Here is an 18,686-nt window from a genome sequence, read left to right as displayed (position 1 = left end):
CCCTTAATTTGTGTAAGTAATTTTAATACCTTTTGTAACTTAACAATTTGAATTTATATCTTATAAGTTTCCTTGGTTCTTTTATAGTATCCCGGATGATGGACATGTTACATGTCCGAAACATGTCAGATTATAAAAAAAATTTAGTGAAGGACGACCGAAGTATCTTTAGTTACCCATTGATCTATTAACTACTTCTTCAACATTATTTTTTAGCTTTGTACGTTTCAAACTTGAATACGTTTCTGTTATAACCCTTTCTATAAAATTCATAAGTATTCAACGGAAAAAAATTCAAAGAAAGTATCACAGTACCCAGGGAATTTCATATAATCTGCTTTTAAATCGATTCTCCGTGGAATCTCTTGAATTCAAAAGAAACAAAGCTTCAGTTGTTGTGTTGTTGTTGCTACGTGGGGATATTGACTGTTCTGAATTGCTAGATAAATTAAATTTTTATGTACCACGGTTAAATCCTAGGAATATACTCTTATATTCACCCCTGTATATAATGTGCAATAACACTAATAGAGTCTCACAATCTTGTGATTTATTTGTATGCTTTGGTGCTAAGTTGTAAGAGCGTTTTTGGGTTATGTTTACGTTTATGTTTTTTTTCCTCTCTTTGAGATTTAGGTGTAAAGGTATTTATTAATTTTTTTAGGGTTAATAATTTGTGTTTGCTTATGTTTATACAGGAATTCAAAATAATCATCCATTATTCTCAAAGAGACTTAAGTATATGAAAAAATGGGGGGAGAAAGTAAACTCAAAGTCCAAGTCTCATAAATCAAGCGTCTATTTAAAGGTTACGCGTTTCGCCGCATTAGGGCATCATCAGACCTAAGTAAAATTAACAAAATTAAATAATACGGAACAGAACGTAATTAACAGAAAAGACATACCTATCTAAATACAAAAAACTGCACACTGACTCACACTAACATAAATAAAAATAAAATAAAATAAGTTTACACCATCGCGTGTATCGTTATTGACTAAAATATGGATTTTAAAACGCCAAATATCACATCCAGTAAATTTTTTACATATTATTTTATAAAGAATGAAAACAAGTACAATTATGAAAGGAAAAAATATACAAAAAAAAAATTTTCAAAAAAACACAGGGATTGAACCAGAGACCATTGGATCTGAAGTCCGAAGCATATACCTTGTCGCAATACGTTATATGAGACAAGATTAAAAATTTTTATTGGAGATTATTGAAAATGAGATTAGGCTCGAAATTAAAGATATTATTGACACAATTTAATATTGGGCTTCTCTTAGCTCTTGTAATCTCCAGCTTTTCGAGGAGATCTAGATTTTTACCTTTTCCACACTTATGTAATATAGTTACATCATCCGACACCGAAAAGTTATGACCAGTCGATAAAAGATGATTTGCAAAGGCTGACTTTGTTTCTTTAATATCGGTGTCCTTACAATTGTTGAAAAGACTTATATGTTCTTTCACCCTAGTGGAAATTCTTCTACCAGACTGACCTTATAAAATAATATGTAAAAAATTTACTGGATGTGATATTTGGCGTTTTAAAATTCATATTTTAGTCAATAACGATACACGCGATGGTGTAAACTTATTTTATTTTATTTTATTTTTATTTATGTTAGTGTGAGTCAGTGTGCAGTTTTTTGTATTTAGATAGGTATGTCTTTTCTGTTAATTAGCGTTCTGTTCCGTATTATTTAATTTTGTCAATTTTACTTAGGTCTGATGATGCCCTAATGCGGCGAAACGCGTAACCTTTAAATAGACGCTTGATTTATGAGACTTGGACTTTGAGTTTACTTTCTCCCCCCATTTGTTTATACAGGAAGCTTAAGATGTTGCTATAAATTATAAAAAATATAGTTTATACTATGATGTCGCGGAGAATATTTTAGTTTTAGTTTATGTATATCTTAAAAATTATTAAAACATTATTGTAACCTTTGGCTCTGTAAATAGTTTATACTGTTGGGCTAAAAATAAATAAATATCTTGTAATATGTTATTTAGAAGTGGTACAGTAAGGGAAAATGCTTTTGACAAAATTTATACCGATGCAAGTAACACATCATATATTATTATCGTTAAAATTACATTTATTCAACGATTTCTTAGTACATTTTTGGTTTTGGTACATTTATCAACCGTATATTTATTAAACAGTAGAATATCCGTTCTGTTTAAAAAAGGGAGAAAATTTCGGCATCTAAAAAAATTGTCACGGGATTTACATATCTAGTTTTTAAACTCGATTAGTACACCTCAAATATTTGATTGAAAAATCACTGTTTTTCGTCCATATTATCCAATCTCATAACACTGTTTTTATACTAAAGATATATATAATATAAGATTATATCAGATTTAAATAAACAGTGCGTTATTAGATGAAATATTGCATATTTTCTGCAAAAACATTGTTATTTAAGAAAACAACCCTTAGGCCCCCCACCCACCCCAAATATTTGTCCAGTAAGAAATTCTTTTAAAAAATCACTGTTTTTTGTCCATAATATCAAATCTACTAGCCCTGTTTTTATATTAAATATTTATTAATACATATATATTTAATTATATCACATTTAGATAAAAAAAACTGTGTTATTAAATTGGGTATTAACGACAAAACCGTCTGTTATTCATATTTTGGAAAACAATGATTTTTGAAAACAATTTCTTACTGGTAAGTTGTGAGGGGTGGGTGAGGGGTAAGGGTAGGGTTAATAAAAAACGTTTTTTTGCCTAAGAGACAAATGCTTATTAAGAAAATTATAAGTTATAAAAAAATCTATAGTTTTTATATCTATACTTTTCTCACATAACCTTAAGGTTTTCGAGTAAAACGTGAAAAACTGAAGTAGTTGTGTCATTTTTTATGGCAAATAAGTGGAACTTTAATTTTTTAAGATCAGTCAATAAGCGTTAAAGAATTTTTTTTTTTAGTTCTTGACAACTTTTCATTATCTAGATTCAAAAATATTTTTACTTACGCCTTTTCTACAAATTTTAAAATCTTCTGACAATGAAGCATTATTATTAAACCGCATTCTCAATCATATCATATTTTACATGGAGGCCGACCCTTTTAAACCGGGATATTTTTGAAAAATTCTGTGATTGGCCGGCAAACAGTCCCGATCTTAACCTAACTGAAAATAATATAGAATACCAACAACAACAATCTACCCCCTTAATATTTTTTTTATTTTTAATCCTCGATTCTTGAAGACAAATGGATTGTCATTAATTTAGCTCTTGAATCCAATTTATGTCCTTATAGTTTGGACTAAAATGCTTTTACTATTTGACCTTTCAATTTAATTCACATGTAATAGAGTGAGAAATCTAATACAGGTCTTAATCCAGGTGCATCAATAAATTTGCGGTTTTATTAATGACCGTTCTCAATTAACAAATACCCCAAGCAACACATCGTGTATTATTACCGTTAAATATCTATTTATTCGATGATTTTTTTAGTAAATTTTTGGTTTTGGTGAGAGATAGAAATACAGAAGAGAGATAGAAACTTGAAATTTGGACTATGGATTCTTCTCATAAAATCATTCGACGCCTATTTTATAATTTAAAAAAAAAATTGAGAAATTTGCATTGGAATTTGAAGATTTTTGTTTTCTCAAAACATCGGAGACAAAACGCTCGTATTTCCGCAACCAAGAGAGATAGAAGCTTGAAAATTGGACCATGAATTCTTTTTATAAAATGATTTGATACCTATTCAAGCATTTATCCAAAAACATTTTCGGAAATTAAGAAATCTGTCTTGGAAGTTGGAGATTTTTCTTTTCTGAAAATCTGAGAAACAAAATGCTCATATTTCTTCAATCAAGAGAAAGAGAGAACCTTGAAAATTGAATCATGCATTGTTCTTATAAAATTGTTTGACACCTATTTAAGCATTTTTTCAAAAACATTTTTGAAAATTAAGAAGTCTGCCTTAAAAGTTGAGGTTTTTTGTTTCCTAAAAACTTCGATATCTAAAAGACAAAAATGCACATATCTCTGCAACCAAGAGAGATAGAAACTTGAAACTTGAAACATGGATTCTTCTTATTAAATCATTCAATGCGTATTTCAGCATTTTTCCAAAAAAAATTCTGGAAATTAATAAATTTGCCTTGGAAGTTGAGGACTTTTTTTCTCTGAAAATTTCAGGGTCAAAATGCTCATATCTTTGAAACCAACAGAGATATAAATTTGAAAATTGGACCATACATTCTTCTAAAAAAAATCGTATCCAAAAATCTATAAAATCGTATCTCAAACTAAGAAATAATCTTAAAGGATCAAAGTAATTTTGATAAATAAATGTATGATTTTTATTGAATAAATTGTAATTTTAATGAAAAAATATTTTATGAATAAATAAAAGTATCAACTTAATACATAGAAAACCAGTCTGGAAAGCAAGATTGGAAATAACTGAACATCAAGTTTTTTTTTTGTATTCTGATACACATTTATTCAGAACAATATGAGTTCACAATATATGATTAAATTTACCCTTTAAGACTAGAGAATATAATATTGCAATAAACCGATAAACATGTTGAAGCAATCGAGTATATACGAGTATATGTATGAAAAACCTTAAGAATAAAATGGCACAGTACACAAATTATATTCTAGAATAAAAAGTTGGAATAAATTGGAATGCGTGAATTCGTATAATAAAAAAGTATAAATCGTTCATTATTAAACCATGTTTATTACCCTAGGAAATATTAAACGGTTAAATCTTTGGTAAACAGTAGATGTACTTAAATGCAATAAATTTGAGTATCCGTTAATATTAAAAATGAATTCCAATTAATAATGAACGAAGCAAAAGCAATTAGTTGATGAATGTCCAAACACCTACACACTTATTTGAGGATCAAACGTTCAAAAGGCATATTATCCCAAACATGAAAACTTTTGATCCCAAAAGAAATAGCAGTTAGCACATTAGATTTCTATGATCAGATTATTATATATACGCGGATTATTTTATAAGAGGATTCTTTAGTAAATCTTTAGGAAAACAAAACATTTTTTGCTCAATAACCTCCTCATTTGAAAAAAATCACTGTGGGCCAAATCTGGCAAACACGAGGGCCGTTGTAACAATTAGAATTTCAATTCTGGATTTTTTCTCTTGTTGAAAATATTGTCAATATTTTGGGAAATGGTCATTTCGGTATTTTGACATTCCACTATAGGATTCGGCACCCATAATAGGGACATACGAACTTGAAAATTGGACCATGAATTCTTGTCATGAAATCTATTAAAGACTATATACGGGGTGTCCCAAAAGTATGGACACACCCAAAAATCTTGGGAAATATGGGCGCTAGAAAAAATCTTTAAATACAAAAGTTTTGGGGAATCAATCGGTGCATCTGATGGTGACCTTAAACTTGACCTAGGTTATTTGAAGGTCAAAGCGATTTTTTTAAATGGGAACCCCTATTTTTGACACCGGATTGTGAAAGAGCGGAAAATTTTACGTCCGGGTATGTATTGAGGTATGAGGTTGGAGTAATCCCAAGAGGTCGAATAGAGGTCAAATAATAATGATTTCCACTTGAAGAAATGAGGTCGACCTTCAAATAACCTTGAAAATGAGGTTCAACGTCAAATCCAAGGTCACCGTTGGGTTCCTCGTTAAGCCTTACCTAGGGTATGACCTTTATTTGTTTTCTTTTACCACTGAACTCGCGAGATTTTTAATAAGTCATTATTTGACATCTATTTGACCTCTCGGGATTACTTCAAATATATCAATACATACCCGGACGTAGAATTTTCCGCTCTTTCAGAATCCGGTGTCAAAAATAGGGGTTCCCATTTAAAAAAATCGCTTTGACCTTCAAATAACCTAGGTCAAGTTTAAGGTCACCATCAGATGCACCAATTGATTTCCCAAAACTTTTGTATTTGAAGATTTTTTTTTGCGCCCATATTTCCCAAGATATTTGGGTGTGTCCATACTTTTGGGACACCCTGTATATAGAGTATCATTTTAAGAGTATTTTTTTCAAAAAAATTGTGAAAATTAAGAAATTTGCACAAAAATGACAAAATGCTAATATCTCTTCAACCAAGAGAGATAGAAACTTAAAAATTAAAACAGAAAAAAATCACTGGAAGCGAAATCTGCCAAATACGATGGATGTTGGAACAATTGGAACTTCAGTTCTGTAATGCTTCGTCTTGGACTTTGAGGATTTTTCTTTTAATGGAAATTTCGATATATTAGAGACAAAATGCTCATATCTTTGCAACCAAGAGAGACAGAAACTTCAAAATTCAAACAGAAAAAAGTCACCAGGGACCAAATCTGCCGAATACGATGGATGCTGTAATAATTGGAATTTGAATCCTGTAATTTTGGCCATCGATGTAGAAGGATTTTTTTCTTTCAATAGTTGTCAATATTTTCGGAAGCGATCATTTTCAATGTAAATCCCTAACGCATTTTAACATTCCACTATAGGATTCTGATTAGTCAATGATTGAAGTACGGTGCCGAATCGTATGGCGGAATATCAAGTAATAAGGTGAATATGGTTTCACCTTCACTTTCATGTTTTTATTTCACTTTAAAGAGAGTTTGTTTAACATAAACGAAGTTGTAGAGGGCGTTGCGTAATTTTTTTTTTTAATATTAATTGAATAATATTCAGAATTGCATATACATTATTCATTTTACGTAAAAATTAAAATGATTACATGTCCCATCTGTTGTAAGGTTTTTTAACCGTTGAAAATCGATTACATATCAAATTACATATTCATAATAAGACAAATGAAAAAACCAGCGTAAATATTAAAAAAACAACCTTGATATTCCACCATGCATTTCGGCACCGTTAATTGTTATGTATTCTTTTACAATAAGTTTACATAACTCTCTAAACATAGATATGTTTTCGGACAATAATATGGTGCTAATATTAAACGGATTTATTACCTGTTCCAATATATTAGAACATAGAATATTAATTCAGAATATGATGATCTAAATCTACTATTCTATCGATTTTATCTGGATCTATGTATAAAATCATCATTACCATAAATTAAATGCCTCTCTCGCGATTTAAAACCGCGCCATCTGTGTAAATACGCTCGCAATTTGCGTAGATCTCAAGTGACATTCCACTATGGATTTCGGCACCTCCTAAATATTCCGCTGTACGATTCGCTGTATTAAACAGCTCATAGATTGACGGCAACCAATCGGAATAAGGGCGGGTGCCGAATCCTATAGCGGAATGTCAAAATGCGTTCGGGACTTAAACATTTTGAAAGAAAAAAAGTCCTTCTACATCGATGGCCAAAATTAGAGGATTCAAATTCCAATAGTTACAGTATCCATCGTATTCGGCAGATTTGGCCCCCGGTGACTTTTATCTGTTTGAATTTTGAAGTTTCTATCTCTCTTGGTTGCAGAGATATGAGCATTTTGTCTCTAAGTTATCGAAATTTCCATTAAAAGGAAAATCCTCAAAGTCCAAGACGAAGCATTACAGAATTGAAGTTCGAATTGTTACAGCATCCATCGTATTCGGCAGATTAGGCCTCCAGTGACTTTTTCAGATTCAGTTTTTAAGTGCCGAATCCTATGGGGGAATGTCAAAATACGGAAATGACCATTTCCGAAAATATTGACAATATTTTAAAAAATAAAAAAATCCAGAATTGAAATTCTAATTGTTACAACATCCATCGTGTTCGGCAGATTTGGCCCCCGGTGACTTTTTTCTGATTCAGTTTTTATGTTTCTATCTCTCTTGGTTACAGAGATATTAGCACTTTGTCACTGCGATATCGAAATTTTCAGGTATAAAAAATCCTCTCAACTTCCAAGACAAATTTTTTAATTTTCCCTTTTTTTTAAAAACTCTTAAATAGATTTTAAACAATTTCATGAGAAGAACTCATGGTCCAATTTTCAAGTTTCTGTCTCTCTCGGTTGCAGAGATATAAGCATTTTGTTCCCAAGATATCAACATTTTCATTAAAAGAGAAATCTTCAAAGTCAAGACAAAGCATTAGAGAATTGAAATTCCAATTGTTACAACGTCCATCGTGTTCGGCAGATTTGGCTCCCGGTGACTTTTTTAATTTTCTATCTAATAAAACGATGTTTATCCTTTGTAGATAAAAAACTCATTTATCCAATTGTAAACAGTGCCTTCACTTTTCTCCATTATTATTAACAAACTTTAATGGACAATAGAAATGGAACCACACAACGGATGAAGCTGATTTTTTGTCAGTTTTCTAGTTAATAGTCTCGGATGTTCTAAGGACTTATTGAACTCTGTTTTAATGAATAATTTGGTATTTTTGTTCAAAACTATATTTGAATAAAAAGACTTAAAAAAATTGTGTCAATATAAAAGACATGGACCAAACTGATGATCCTGAAGAATGTAACTGCAACGAAAACATTAGTTTTTATCCAATCAATGTCAAATTTTCGTTTGCATTGATTAAATTTAATGCTTCAGTTAAAAAATAAATAGATACTATTCCTTTTTGAACGTTTGTTCCGCACTTCTTGTCACTAATAATTGCCTAATAATAAAAGCTTAAGAGTTAAATGTTTATTCTTTATCTTCAAATTTAATTATCTCTACCTTAGTAATCTTCTTCGGATCGGGGGTGCCGGTCTCTAAGATCTCCACCTTTTGATAAACGTTCGGTGAATTTAGCCAACGGCTACGGTCGTGACCTTTTCTGCCCCCCTCAATCTTCTTCCATAGACTAAAAAAAGGAAGATACATGTTATGTTACACAGTTTTTAACTGATGTTCGGTTGTTCTCTCCACTTGTCATAAGTCTTAAGATGTGATTGTGTTTTATCCTCAATCAAAAGCACTTTATTCAATTTGAATTTAACTAATCAAGTCAAAATCTGTATTGTAAATAAATGAAATAACGAAATTGATGGAGTAAAGTAGCAGAGCACTTACCCTTGCCTATACAGTTCTTCTTCCTCCAATAAGTACCCCAGGGAAGAAACTGCCGGGGGTACTTCGACGTCGTTCTTCGGTTTCGGTGGTTCCCCTTTGACCAGTGGATGTCTGTAAATGTATCCGGTGCGAAAACCGGCGTTGTCCAGCATACGCATCAGTGCTTCGAATTCAATACCTATAAAACGCAAAAAACTCACCGTTGGAACTAAATATTCGAAAGGTCTTATATGGGATAAATATTAGGACAAATAATGTGCCAAAACAATTAAGGCCAGGGACTACAACATAGTCAACGGAGAACTAGGTATAACCTATAAGAAATCGAACCTTTCCATGGTGCTATCCGGCTAAAAACCTCTTTAAGTTGGCTCCTTTATGTATATTTACGAGTATAAACCCCTCATGACTCACAGGTAAAGATTAAAATGTGCCTTTTTTGGTTAAATGTTAACGGACCAAATTTTCTTATAAAATACTGCCTGGGCTAACCCTTATTACTATAAAATAAAGACAAAATCTTATAACTTCGTTACAGCATTTATATTTTCAAAGCAGTTAAATAATCAGAAGGTGCAAAGGAGTGATTCAACTGCGTATCATCTGCATAGAAGCGATACTTACAGCGTTCAAGATTGTGATTATTATTGTTGGAAAGTAGATAATGTTTTTTAGTATAGAATCTATCGGAATGTTATTGTAATAAAAAGAAACTTACCGCCCACTCTCCATTTCCTTTCGACTTTGCCCTCCAATATGGAGGGTTGATCGGGTCTCGGGGTGCTTTCGGGAGCCCGATGGGCCGCCTCGTAGATCTTCTTTCTCGCTTCGTCGTTCAGTAAAACTAAATTGTCTACGCCTACTGGCAGAAGTTTGAGCTGCGATTCGGAGGCCAAGATCGTGTTTCGCGCGTTGTAGAAGGCCTCCTCTATTGTCTCGCCACAGCAGAGGGCACCTAACACGTAACGTTAAATCAATAGAACCACTAACTGTGCCGAGAAAACAAGATCAACAGATCAACATTTCGAGGTTTGTTATTCATGAAAATGATTGATTCAATAAAATAGTTTTTAAATCAACTCTCTAAGTATAATAGAACAGAATTTGTACCCCAAAAGCAGTTTTTCACATGAAAAAAACCAAAAATGCCCAAAATTTTGACTTTTTTCTGGAGTAGTCCTTTGAAACTTTCCAGATTGTTATAATTCATGGTTTCCTTACTGGTAGTTTTTAAATCAACTCTCTGAGTACAATAGAACAGAATTTGTACCCCAAAAGCAGTTTTTCACATGAAAAAAACCAAAAATGCCCAAAATTTTCACTTTTTTCTGGAGTACACCTTTAAAACTTTCCAGATTATTATAATTCATGGTTTCCTTACTGGTAGTTTTTAAATCAACTCTCTAAGTATAATAGAACAGAATTTGTCCCCCAAAAGCAATTTCTCACATGACAAAAACCGAAAATTGACCAAAATGTTGACTTTTTTCTAGAGTAGACCTTTGAAACTTTCCAGATTATTATAATTCATGGTTTCCTTACTGGTATTTTTCAAATCAACTCTCTAAGTGCAATGGAACAGAATTTATCCCCCAAAAGCAGTTTTCCATATGACAAAAACCGAAAATTGACCAAAATTTTCACTTTTTTCTGGAGTAGACCTTTGAAACTTTCCAGATTATTATAATTCATAATTTCCTTACTGGTAGTTTTTAAATCACCTCTATAGGTACAATAGAACGGAATTTGTTCCCTAAAAGCAGTTTTTCACATGACAAAAACCGAAAATTGACCAAAATTTTCACTTTTTTCTGGAGTAGACCTTTGAAACTTACCAGATCATTATAATTCATGGTTTCCTTACTGGTAGTTTTTAAATCACCTCTCTAAGTACAGCACAACAGAATTTGTCTAATTCTTTGCTTTAAATCATCAACATTATTTGGTCTATTTACATAAACTTTGGACTCCAATAGCCCCATAAGAAAATATCTAATGGGGTTATATCCGGTGATCTTCGTGCCCACTCAATCGATCCTCTTCGTCCCATCCATCTCTTAGGAAAAGTTGCAACAAGAACTGCTCGAAAATAATAAGGCCGAATTAACAAATTCTTTTTAAGCTTATGAGGTTTAAAAGAATGCTAAGAATTAACTTTTTTGTTATAAGCCTCCTTCAATTTCACAAATTGTTATTAAAAAAATGATTTATTTTAAGATAGACAATTTTATCGTTTCTTATTAAGTATATTTCTTGATTGTAAAACTACCACTGTACAGTGGATTCACGATGAAAGGAACAAATTCAGGCGGTTTTTTTTTTCTTTATTTTTTTTGATTAGTATTGTCACGAGCGTTTTTTGAAATAAAAAATTTCTATAAAGGGTGCCTCAACAAGAAATTATGACGCCAACATAAAAAATAAGTAAACCTTATTATTTTCAAACAGTTCCTCATGCAATTTTTTCCTAACAAATGGATTGGACAAAGAGGACTAATTGAGTGGCCAGCAAGGTCACCGGATATAACCCCGTTAGATTTTTTCTTATGGGCCAATTTGACGTCCAAGTTTATGTGAATAGACCAAATAATGTTGACGATTTGAAGCAAAAAATTAATTAATTAAAATTAAGCCATCCGTAAGGGTTTTTAATCAGTTGTAATAAATATTGTATAAAAATTGTATTTTTTTATGTCGTATTTTTCATCCTAAATGCATTCTATAACTATTAGTAGTAGTTATAGAATTCTCAAAAATGTTGATTTAACATTAAGCGTTTAGACTATTGCTGCCTTTGGAAAAATTGTTTAAATTGTAAAAAAGCAATAATAATTAATTAAATCTTAATAAGTGCAAACATACGGTTCGTTGAAGAGTTTGACACTGTTAAACAAACGGTTTTTATTGCACATTTGTTCAAACATTGAACGTATATTTAACGTTTAAAAAGTGTTAATTTAACAGCTAAAAGTTTAAAAACTGTTAATTACATACCTTGGTTTGTTAACAGGAGCACCTTATTAAGCGGCCCCAAATTCCGGGCCAATTTCTCCTTTTCGTCGTCGTCCAATAGGCCGCCGAGATAAGGGTGCGCGCTAATCTCGCCGATCACGACGCTCTCCTGACTGAGGGGCAACAGTCCGTGTTTTAGTGCCGAAACCGCCACCACCGAGGGGGTGTGGACGTGAATGATGCATCGCAGATCGGGTCGGGCCGCGTGTACCGCCGCGTGCAACGAAAACGCGGTCACGTTGACCGAGAAATTGGTGGTGCCCTGCTCTAAAACGCCACCCTAAAACCGAGAATCGCGTCAAGAAAACTGCAGATTGTGCAACGCGCTAGTTGTAAAACAGCCAATCAAATGTAAAATTTAAAACAAGACGTCTTATGATAAAACTAGTGACTTTTATTTATTTACTTACCAAACATTGTCTTACAGGAAATTCCTGATAATAAGACAAATTATGATTGATACAAAGCAGATAAACTTAAAAGAACAAACTAAAAAACTATATGCTTTAGGTAGCACAGGTTTCATTGACATATCGTCGCCTCAGATTAACACTAGGGCATCTAAAAGAAAAGCGATTCTGAGATAACTGCATATTAAATCAAGTAAAGGCATTCTTTGCGATACCAGCAAAGAATGGCTTTACTTGATGCAATACTACGATATCCCTTTAAAATATTCCCTAATTTAATATATCACATATCCTTGTGTTACATGTGACCTAAAGTTAATATCCGCCGAATCTTTATTTGCAATTATCTCGGAACTATTTTTTTTACATATCCTTGTTGCTCTGAGGCGACGATATATCAACTGATATTTGTCAAGATGTTTTAAACGCAATAAATATAAAAAATAGTGATGATATACATCAAGAACTAAAATAATATTAAAAAATATTAATAATTATCTGAAGAACTGACAACACTGCATCACTAATTTTAACCTTTTTTTGGAGTAGGTCCTGAAAACCTTCCAAATTATTATAATTCATGGTTTCCTTACTGGTAGTTTTAAAATGAAGTCTCTAAGTACAATAGAACAGAATTTGTCCCCCAAAAGCAGAATTTTGGACATGAAAAAATGGAAAATTGCCCAAAATTGACTTTTTTTTGGAGTAGGTCTTTGAAACTTTCCAGATTATTATAATTCATGCTTTCCTTACTGGTAGTTTTTAAATCAACTCTCTAAGTACAATAGAACAGAATTTGTCCCCCAAAAGCAGAATTTTTCACATGAAAAAATCCAAAATTGCCCAAAATTTTGACTTTTTTTTTAGAGTAGATCCTTGAAACTTTCCAGATTATTATAATTCATGGTTTCCTTACTGGTAGTTTTTAAATCAAGTCTCTAAGTACAATAGAACAGAATTTGTCCCCCAAAAGCAGAATTTTGGACATGAAAAGACCCAAAATTGCCCAAAATTTTGACTTTTTGTTAGAGTTGATCCTTGAAACATTCCAGTTTATTATAATTCATGGTTTCCTAACTGGTAGTTTTTAAATCAAGTCTCTAAGTACAATAGAACAGAATTTGTCCCCCAAAAGCAGAATTTTGAACATGAAAAAATCGAAAATTGCCCAAAATTTTGACTTTTTTTTGGAGTAGATCCTTGAAACTTTCCAGATTAATATAATTCATGGTTTCCTTACTGGTAGTTTTTAAATCAAGTCTCTAGGTACAATAGAACAGAATTTGTCCCCCAAAAGCAGAATTTTTTACTGAAAAAATCCAAAATTGCCCAAAATTTTGACTTTTTTTTGGAGTAGATCCTTGAAACTTTTCAGATTATTATAATTTATGGTTTCCTAACTGGTAGTTTTTAAATCAAGTCTCTAAGTACAATAGAACAGAATTTGTCCCCCAAAAGCAGAATTTTGGACATGAAAAAATCGAAAATTGGCCAAAATTTTGACTTTTTTTTGGAGTAGATCCTTGAAACTTTTCAGATTTTTATAATTCATGGTTTCCTTAGTGGTAGTTTTTAAATCAACTCTCTAAGTACAATAGAACAGAATTTGTCCCCCAAAAGCAGAATTTTTTACTGAAAAAATCCAAAATTGCCCAAAATTTTGACTTTTTTTTGGAGTAGATCCTTGAAACTTTTCAGATTATTATAATTTATGGTTTCCTAACTGGTAGTTTTTAAATCAAGTCTCTAAGTACAATAGAACAGAATTTGTCCCCCAAAAGCAGAATTTTGGACATGAAAAAATCGAAAATTGGCCAAAATTTTGACTTTTTTTTGGAGTAGATCCTTGAAACTTTTCAGATTTTTATAATTCATGGTTTCCTTAGTGGTAGTTTTTAAATCAACTCTCTAAGTACAATAGAACAGAATTTGTCCCCCAAAAGCAGAATTTTGGACATGAAAAAATCGAAAATTGCCCAAAATTTTGACTTTTTTTTGGAGTAGATCCTTGAAACTTTCCAGATTATTATAATTCATGGTTTCCTTACTGGTAGTTTTTAAATCAAGTCTCTAGGTACAATAGAACAGAATTTGTCCCCCAAAAGCAGAATTTTTTACTGAAAAAATCCAAAATTGCCCAAAATTTTGACTTTTTTTTGGAGTAGATCCTTGAAACTTTCCAGATTATTATAATTCATGGTTTCCTAACTGGTAGTTTTTAAATCAAGTCTCTAAGTACAATAGAACAGAATTTGTCCCCCAAAAGCAGAATTTTTTACATGAAAAAATCCAAAATTGCCCAAAATTTTGACTTTTTTTTGGAGTAGATCCTTGAAACTTTCCAGATTATTATAATTCATGGTTTCCTAACTGGTAGTTTTTAAATCAAGTCTCTAAGTACAATAGAACAGAATTTGTCCCCCAAAAGCAGAATTTTGGACATGAAAAAATCGAAAATTGGCCAAAATTTTGACTTTTTTTTGGAGTAGATCCTTGAAACTTTCCAGATTATTATAATTCATGGTTTCCTAACTGGTAGTTTTTAAATCAAGTCTCTAAGTACAATAGAACAGAATTTGTCCCCCAAAAGCAGAATTTTGGACATGAAAAAATCCAAAATTGCCCAAAATTTTGACTTTTTTTTGGAGTAGATCCTTGAAACTTTCCAGATTATTATAATTCATGGTTTCCTAACTGGTAGTTTTTAAATCAAGTCTCTAAGTACAATAGAACAGAATTTGTCCCCCAAAAGCAGAATTTTGAACATGAAAAAATCGAAAATTGCCCAAAATTTTGACTTTTTTTTGGAGTAGATCCTTGAAACTTTCCAGATTAATATAATTCATGGTTTCCTTACTGGTAGTTTTTAAATCAAGTCTCTAGGTACAATAGAACAGAATTTGTCCCCCAAAAGCAGAATTTTTTACTGAAAAAATCCAAAATTGCCCAAAATTTTGACTTTTTTTTGGAGTAGATCCTTGAAACTTTCCAGATTAATATAATTCATGGTTTCCTTACTGGTAGTTTTTAAATCAAGTCTCTAGGTACAATAGAACAGAATTTGTCCCCCAAAAGCAGAATTTTTTACTGAAAAAATCCAAAATTGCCCAAAATTTTGACTTTTTTTTGGAGTAGATCCTTGAAACTTTTCAGATTATTATAATTTATGGTTTCCTAACTGGTAGTTTTTAAATCAAGTCTCTAAGTACAATAGAACAGAATTTGTCCCCCAAAAGCAGAATTTTGGACATGAAAAAATCCCAAATTGCCCAAAATTTTGACTTTTTTTTGGAGTAGATCCTTGAAACTTTTCAGATTATTATAATTCATGGTTTCCTTAATAGTAGTTTTTAAATCACGTCTCTAAGTACAATAGAACAGAATTTGTCCCCCAAAAGCAGATTTTTTCACATGAAAAAACCCAAAATTGCCCAAAATTTTGACTTTTTGTTAGAGTAGATCCTTGAAACTTTCCAGATTATTATAATTCATGGTTTCCTAACTGGTAGTTTTTAAATCAAGTCTCTAAGTACAATAGAACAGAATTTGTCCCCCAAAAGCAGAATTTTTTACATGAAAAAATCCAAAATTGCCCAAAATTTTGACTTTTTTTTGGAGTAGATCCTTGAAACTTTCCAGATTATTATAATTCATGGTTTCCTAACTGGTAGTTTTTAAATCAAGTCTCTAAGTACAATAGAACAGAATTTGTCCCCCAAAAGCAGAATTTTTTACATGAAAAAATCCAAAATTGCCCAAAATTTTGACTTTTTTTTGGAGTAGATCCTTGAAACTTTCCAGATTATTATAATTCATGGTTTCCTAACTGGTAGTTTTTAAATCAAGTCTCTAAGTACAATAGAACAGAATTTGTCCCCCAAAAGCAGAATTTTTTACATGAAAAAATCCAAAATTGCCCAAAATTTTGACTTTTTTTTGGAGTAGATCCTTGAAACTTTCCAGATTATTATAATTCATGGTTTCCTAACTGGTAGTTTTTAAATCAAGTCTCTAAGTACAATAGAACAGAATTTGTCCCCCAAAAGCAGAATTTTGGACATGAAAAAATCGAAAATTGGCCAAAATTTTGACTTTTTTTTGGAGTAGATCCTTGAAACTTTTCAGATTTTTATAATTCATGGTTTCCTTAGTGGTAGTTTTTAAATCAACTCTCTAAGTACAATAGAACGGAATTTGTCCCCTAAAAGCAGAATTTTTTACTTAAAAAAACCCAAAATTGTCCAAAATTTTCACTTTTTTTTGGAGTAGATCCTTGAAACTTTTCAGATTATTATAATTCATGGTTTCCTTAATAGTAGTTTTTAAATCACGTCTCTAAGTACAATAGAACAGAATTTGTCCCCCAAAAGCAGATTTTTTCACATGAAAAAACCCAAAATTGCCCAAAATTTTGACTTTTTTTTGGAGTAGATCCTTGAAACTTTTCAGATTATTATAATTCATGGTTTCCTTAATAGTAGTTTTTAAATCACGTCTCTAAGTACAATAGAACAGAATTTGTCCCCCAAAAGCAGATTTTTTCACATGAAAAAACCCAAAATTGCCCAAAATTTTGACTTTTTGTTAGAGTAGATCCTTGAAACTTTCCAGATTATTATAATTCATGGTTTCCTAACTGGTAGTTTTTAAATCAAGTCTCTAAGTACAATAGAACAGAATTTGTCCCCCAAAAGCAGAATTTTTTACATGAAAAAATCCAAAATTGCCCAAAATTTTGACTTTTTTTTGGAGTAGATCCTTGAAACTTTCCAGATTATTATAATTCATGGTTTCCTAACTGGTAGTTTTTAAATCAAGTCTCTAAGTACAATAGAACAGAATTTGTCCCCCAAAAGCAGAATTTTTTACATGAAAAAATCCAAAATTGCCCAAAATTTTGACTTTTTTTTGGAGTAGATCCTTGAAACTTTCCAGATTATTATAATTCATGGTTTCCTAACTGGTAGTTTTTAAATCAAGTCTCTAAGTACAATAGAACAGAATTTGTCCCCCAAAAGCAGAATTTTTTACATGAAAAAATCCAAAATTGCCCAAAATTTTGACTTTTTTTTGGAGTAGATCCTTGAAACTTTCCAGATTATTATAATTCATGGTTTCCTAACTGGTAGTTTTTAAATCAAGTCTCTAAGTACAATAGAACAGAATTTGTCCCCCAAAAGCAGAATTTTGGACATGAAAAAATCGAAAATTGGCCAAAATTTTGACTTTTTTTTGGAGTAGATCCTTGAAACTTTTCAGATTTTTATAATTCATGGTTTCCTTAGTGGTAGTTTTTAAATCAACTCTCTAAGTACAATAGAACAGAATTTGTCCCCCAAAAGCAGAATTTTGGACATGAAAAAATCGAAAATTGCCCAAAATTTTGACTTTTTTTTGGAGTAGATCCTTGAAACTTTCCAGATTATTATAATTCATGGTTTCCTTACTGGTAGTTTTTAAATCAAGTCTCTAAGTACAATAGAACAGAATTTGTCCCCCAAAAGCAGAATTTTGGACATGAAAAAATCCCAAATTGCCCAAAATTTTGACTTTTTTTTGGAGTAGATCCTTGAAACTTTCCAGATTATTATAATTCATGGTTTCCTTACTGGTAGTTTTTAAATCAAGTCTCTAAGTACAATAGAACAGAATTTGTCCCCCAAAAGCAGAATTTTCTACATGAAAAAATCCAAAATTGCCCAAAATTTTGACTTTTTTTTGGAGTAGATCCTTGAAACTTTTCAGATTATTATAATTCATGGTTTCCTTAATAGTAGTTTTTAAATCACGTCTCTAAGTACAATAGAACAGAATTTGTCCCCCAAAAGCAGAATTTTGGACATGAAAAAATCCCAAATTGCCCAAAATTTTGACTTTTTTTTGGAGTAGATCCTTGAAACTTTCCAGATTATTATAATTCATGGTTTCCTTACTGGTAGTTTTTAAATCAACTCTCTAAGTACAATAGAACGGAATTTGTCCCCTAAAAGCAGAATTTTTTACTTAAAAAAACCCAAAATTGTCCAAAATTTTCACTTTTTTCTGGAGTAGGCTCTTGAAACTTTCCAGATTATTATAGTTCATGGTCTCCTTACTGGTAATTTTTAAATCAAGTCTCTAAGTACAATAGAACCGAATTTGTCCCCCAAAAGCAGAATTTTTTACATGACAAAATCCAAAATTGTCCAAAATTTTCACTTTTGTTTGGAGTAGATCCTTGAAACTTTCCAGATTATTATAGTTCATGGTCTCCTTACT

At 31.5% G+C, this 18,686-nt stretch overlaps 1 protein-coding gene across 2 annotated transcripts in view; it reads right to left on the bottom strand.

Moving 5' to 3' along the window:
• Window positions 1-18,686, bottom strand: part of LOC126747989 (protein hu-li tai shao) — a 106,172-nt gene that overhangs the window by 39,845 nt on the left and 47,641 nt on the right. For both annotated transcript variants that reach the window (XM_050456979.1, XM_050456980.1), the window contains exons 5-8: window positions 12,001-12,298; window positions 9,725-9,961; window positions 9,007-9,184; window positions 8,671-8,797 (exon numbers count right to left, since the gene is read on the bottom strand). In XM_050456979.1, coding sequence (XP_050312936.1) covers window positions 8,671-8,797; window positions 9,007-9,184; window positions 9,725-9,961; window positions 12,001-12,298 — 840 coding nt within the window. The remainder of the gene's footprint in view (window positions 1-8,670; window positions 8,798-9,006; window positions 9,185-9,724; window positions 9,962-12,000; window positions 12,299-18,686) is intronic.

This window comes from Anthonomus grandis, chromosome 20, assembly GCF_022605725.1.
Source record: "Anthonomus grandis grandis chromosome 20, icAntGran1.3, whole genome shotgun sequence".
Taxonomy (NCBI): domain Eukaryota; kingdom Metazoa; phylum Arthropoda; class Insecta; order Coleoptera; family Curculionidae; genus Anthonomus; species Anthonomus grandis.
The sequence above is the reverse complement of the archived record's forward strand: the minus strand, read 5'-3'. Positions and strand labels throughout refer to the sequence as shown.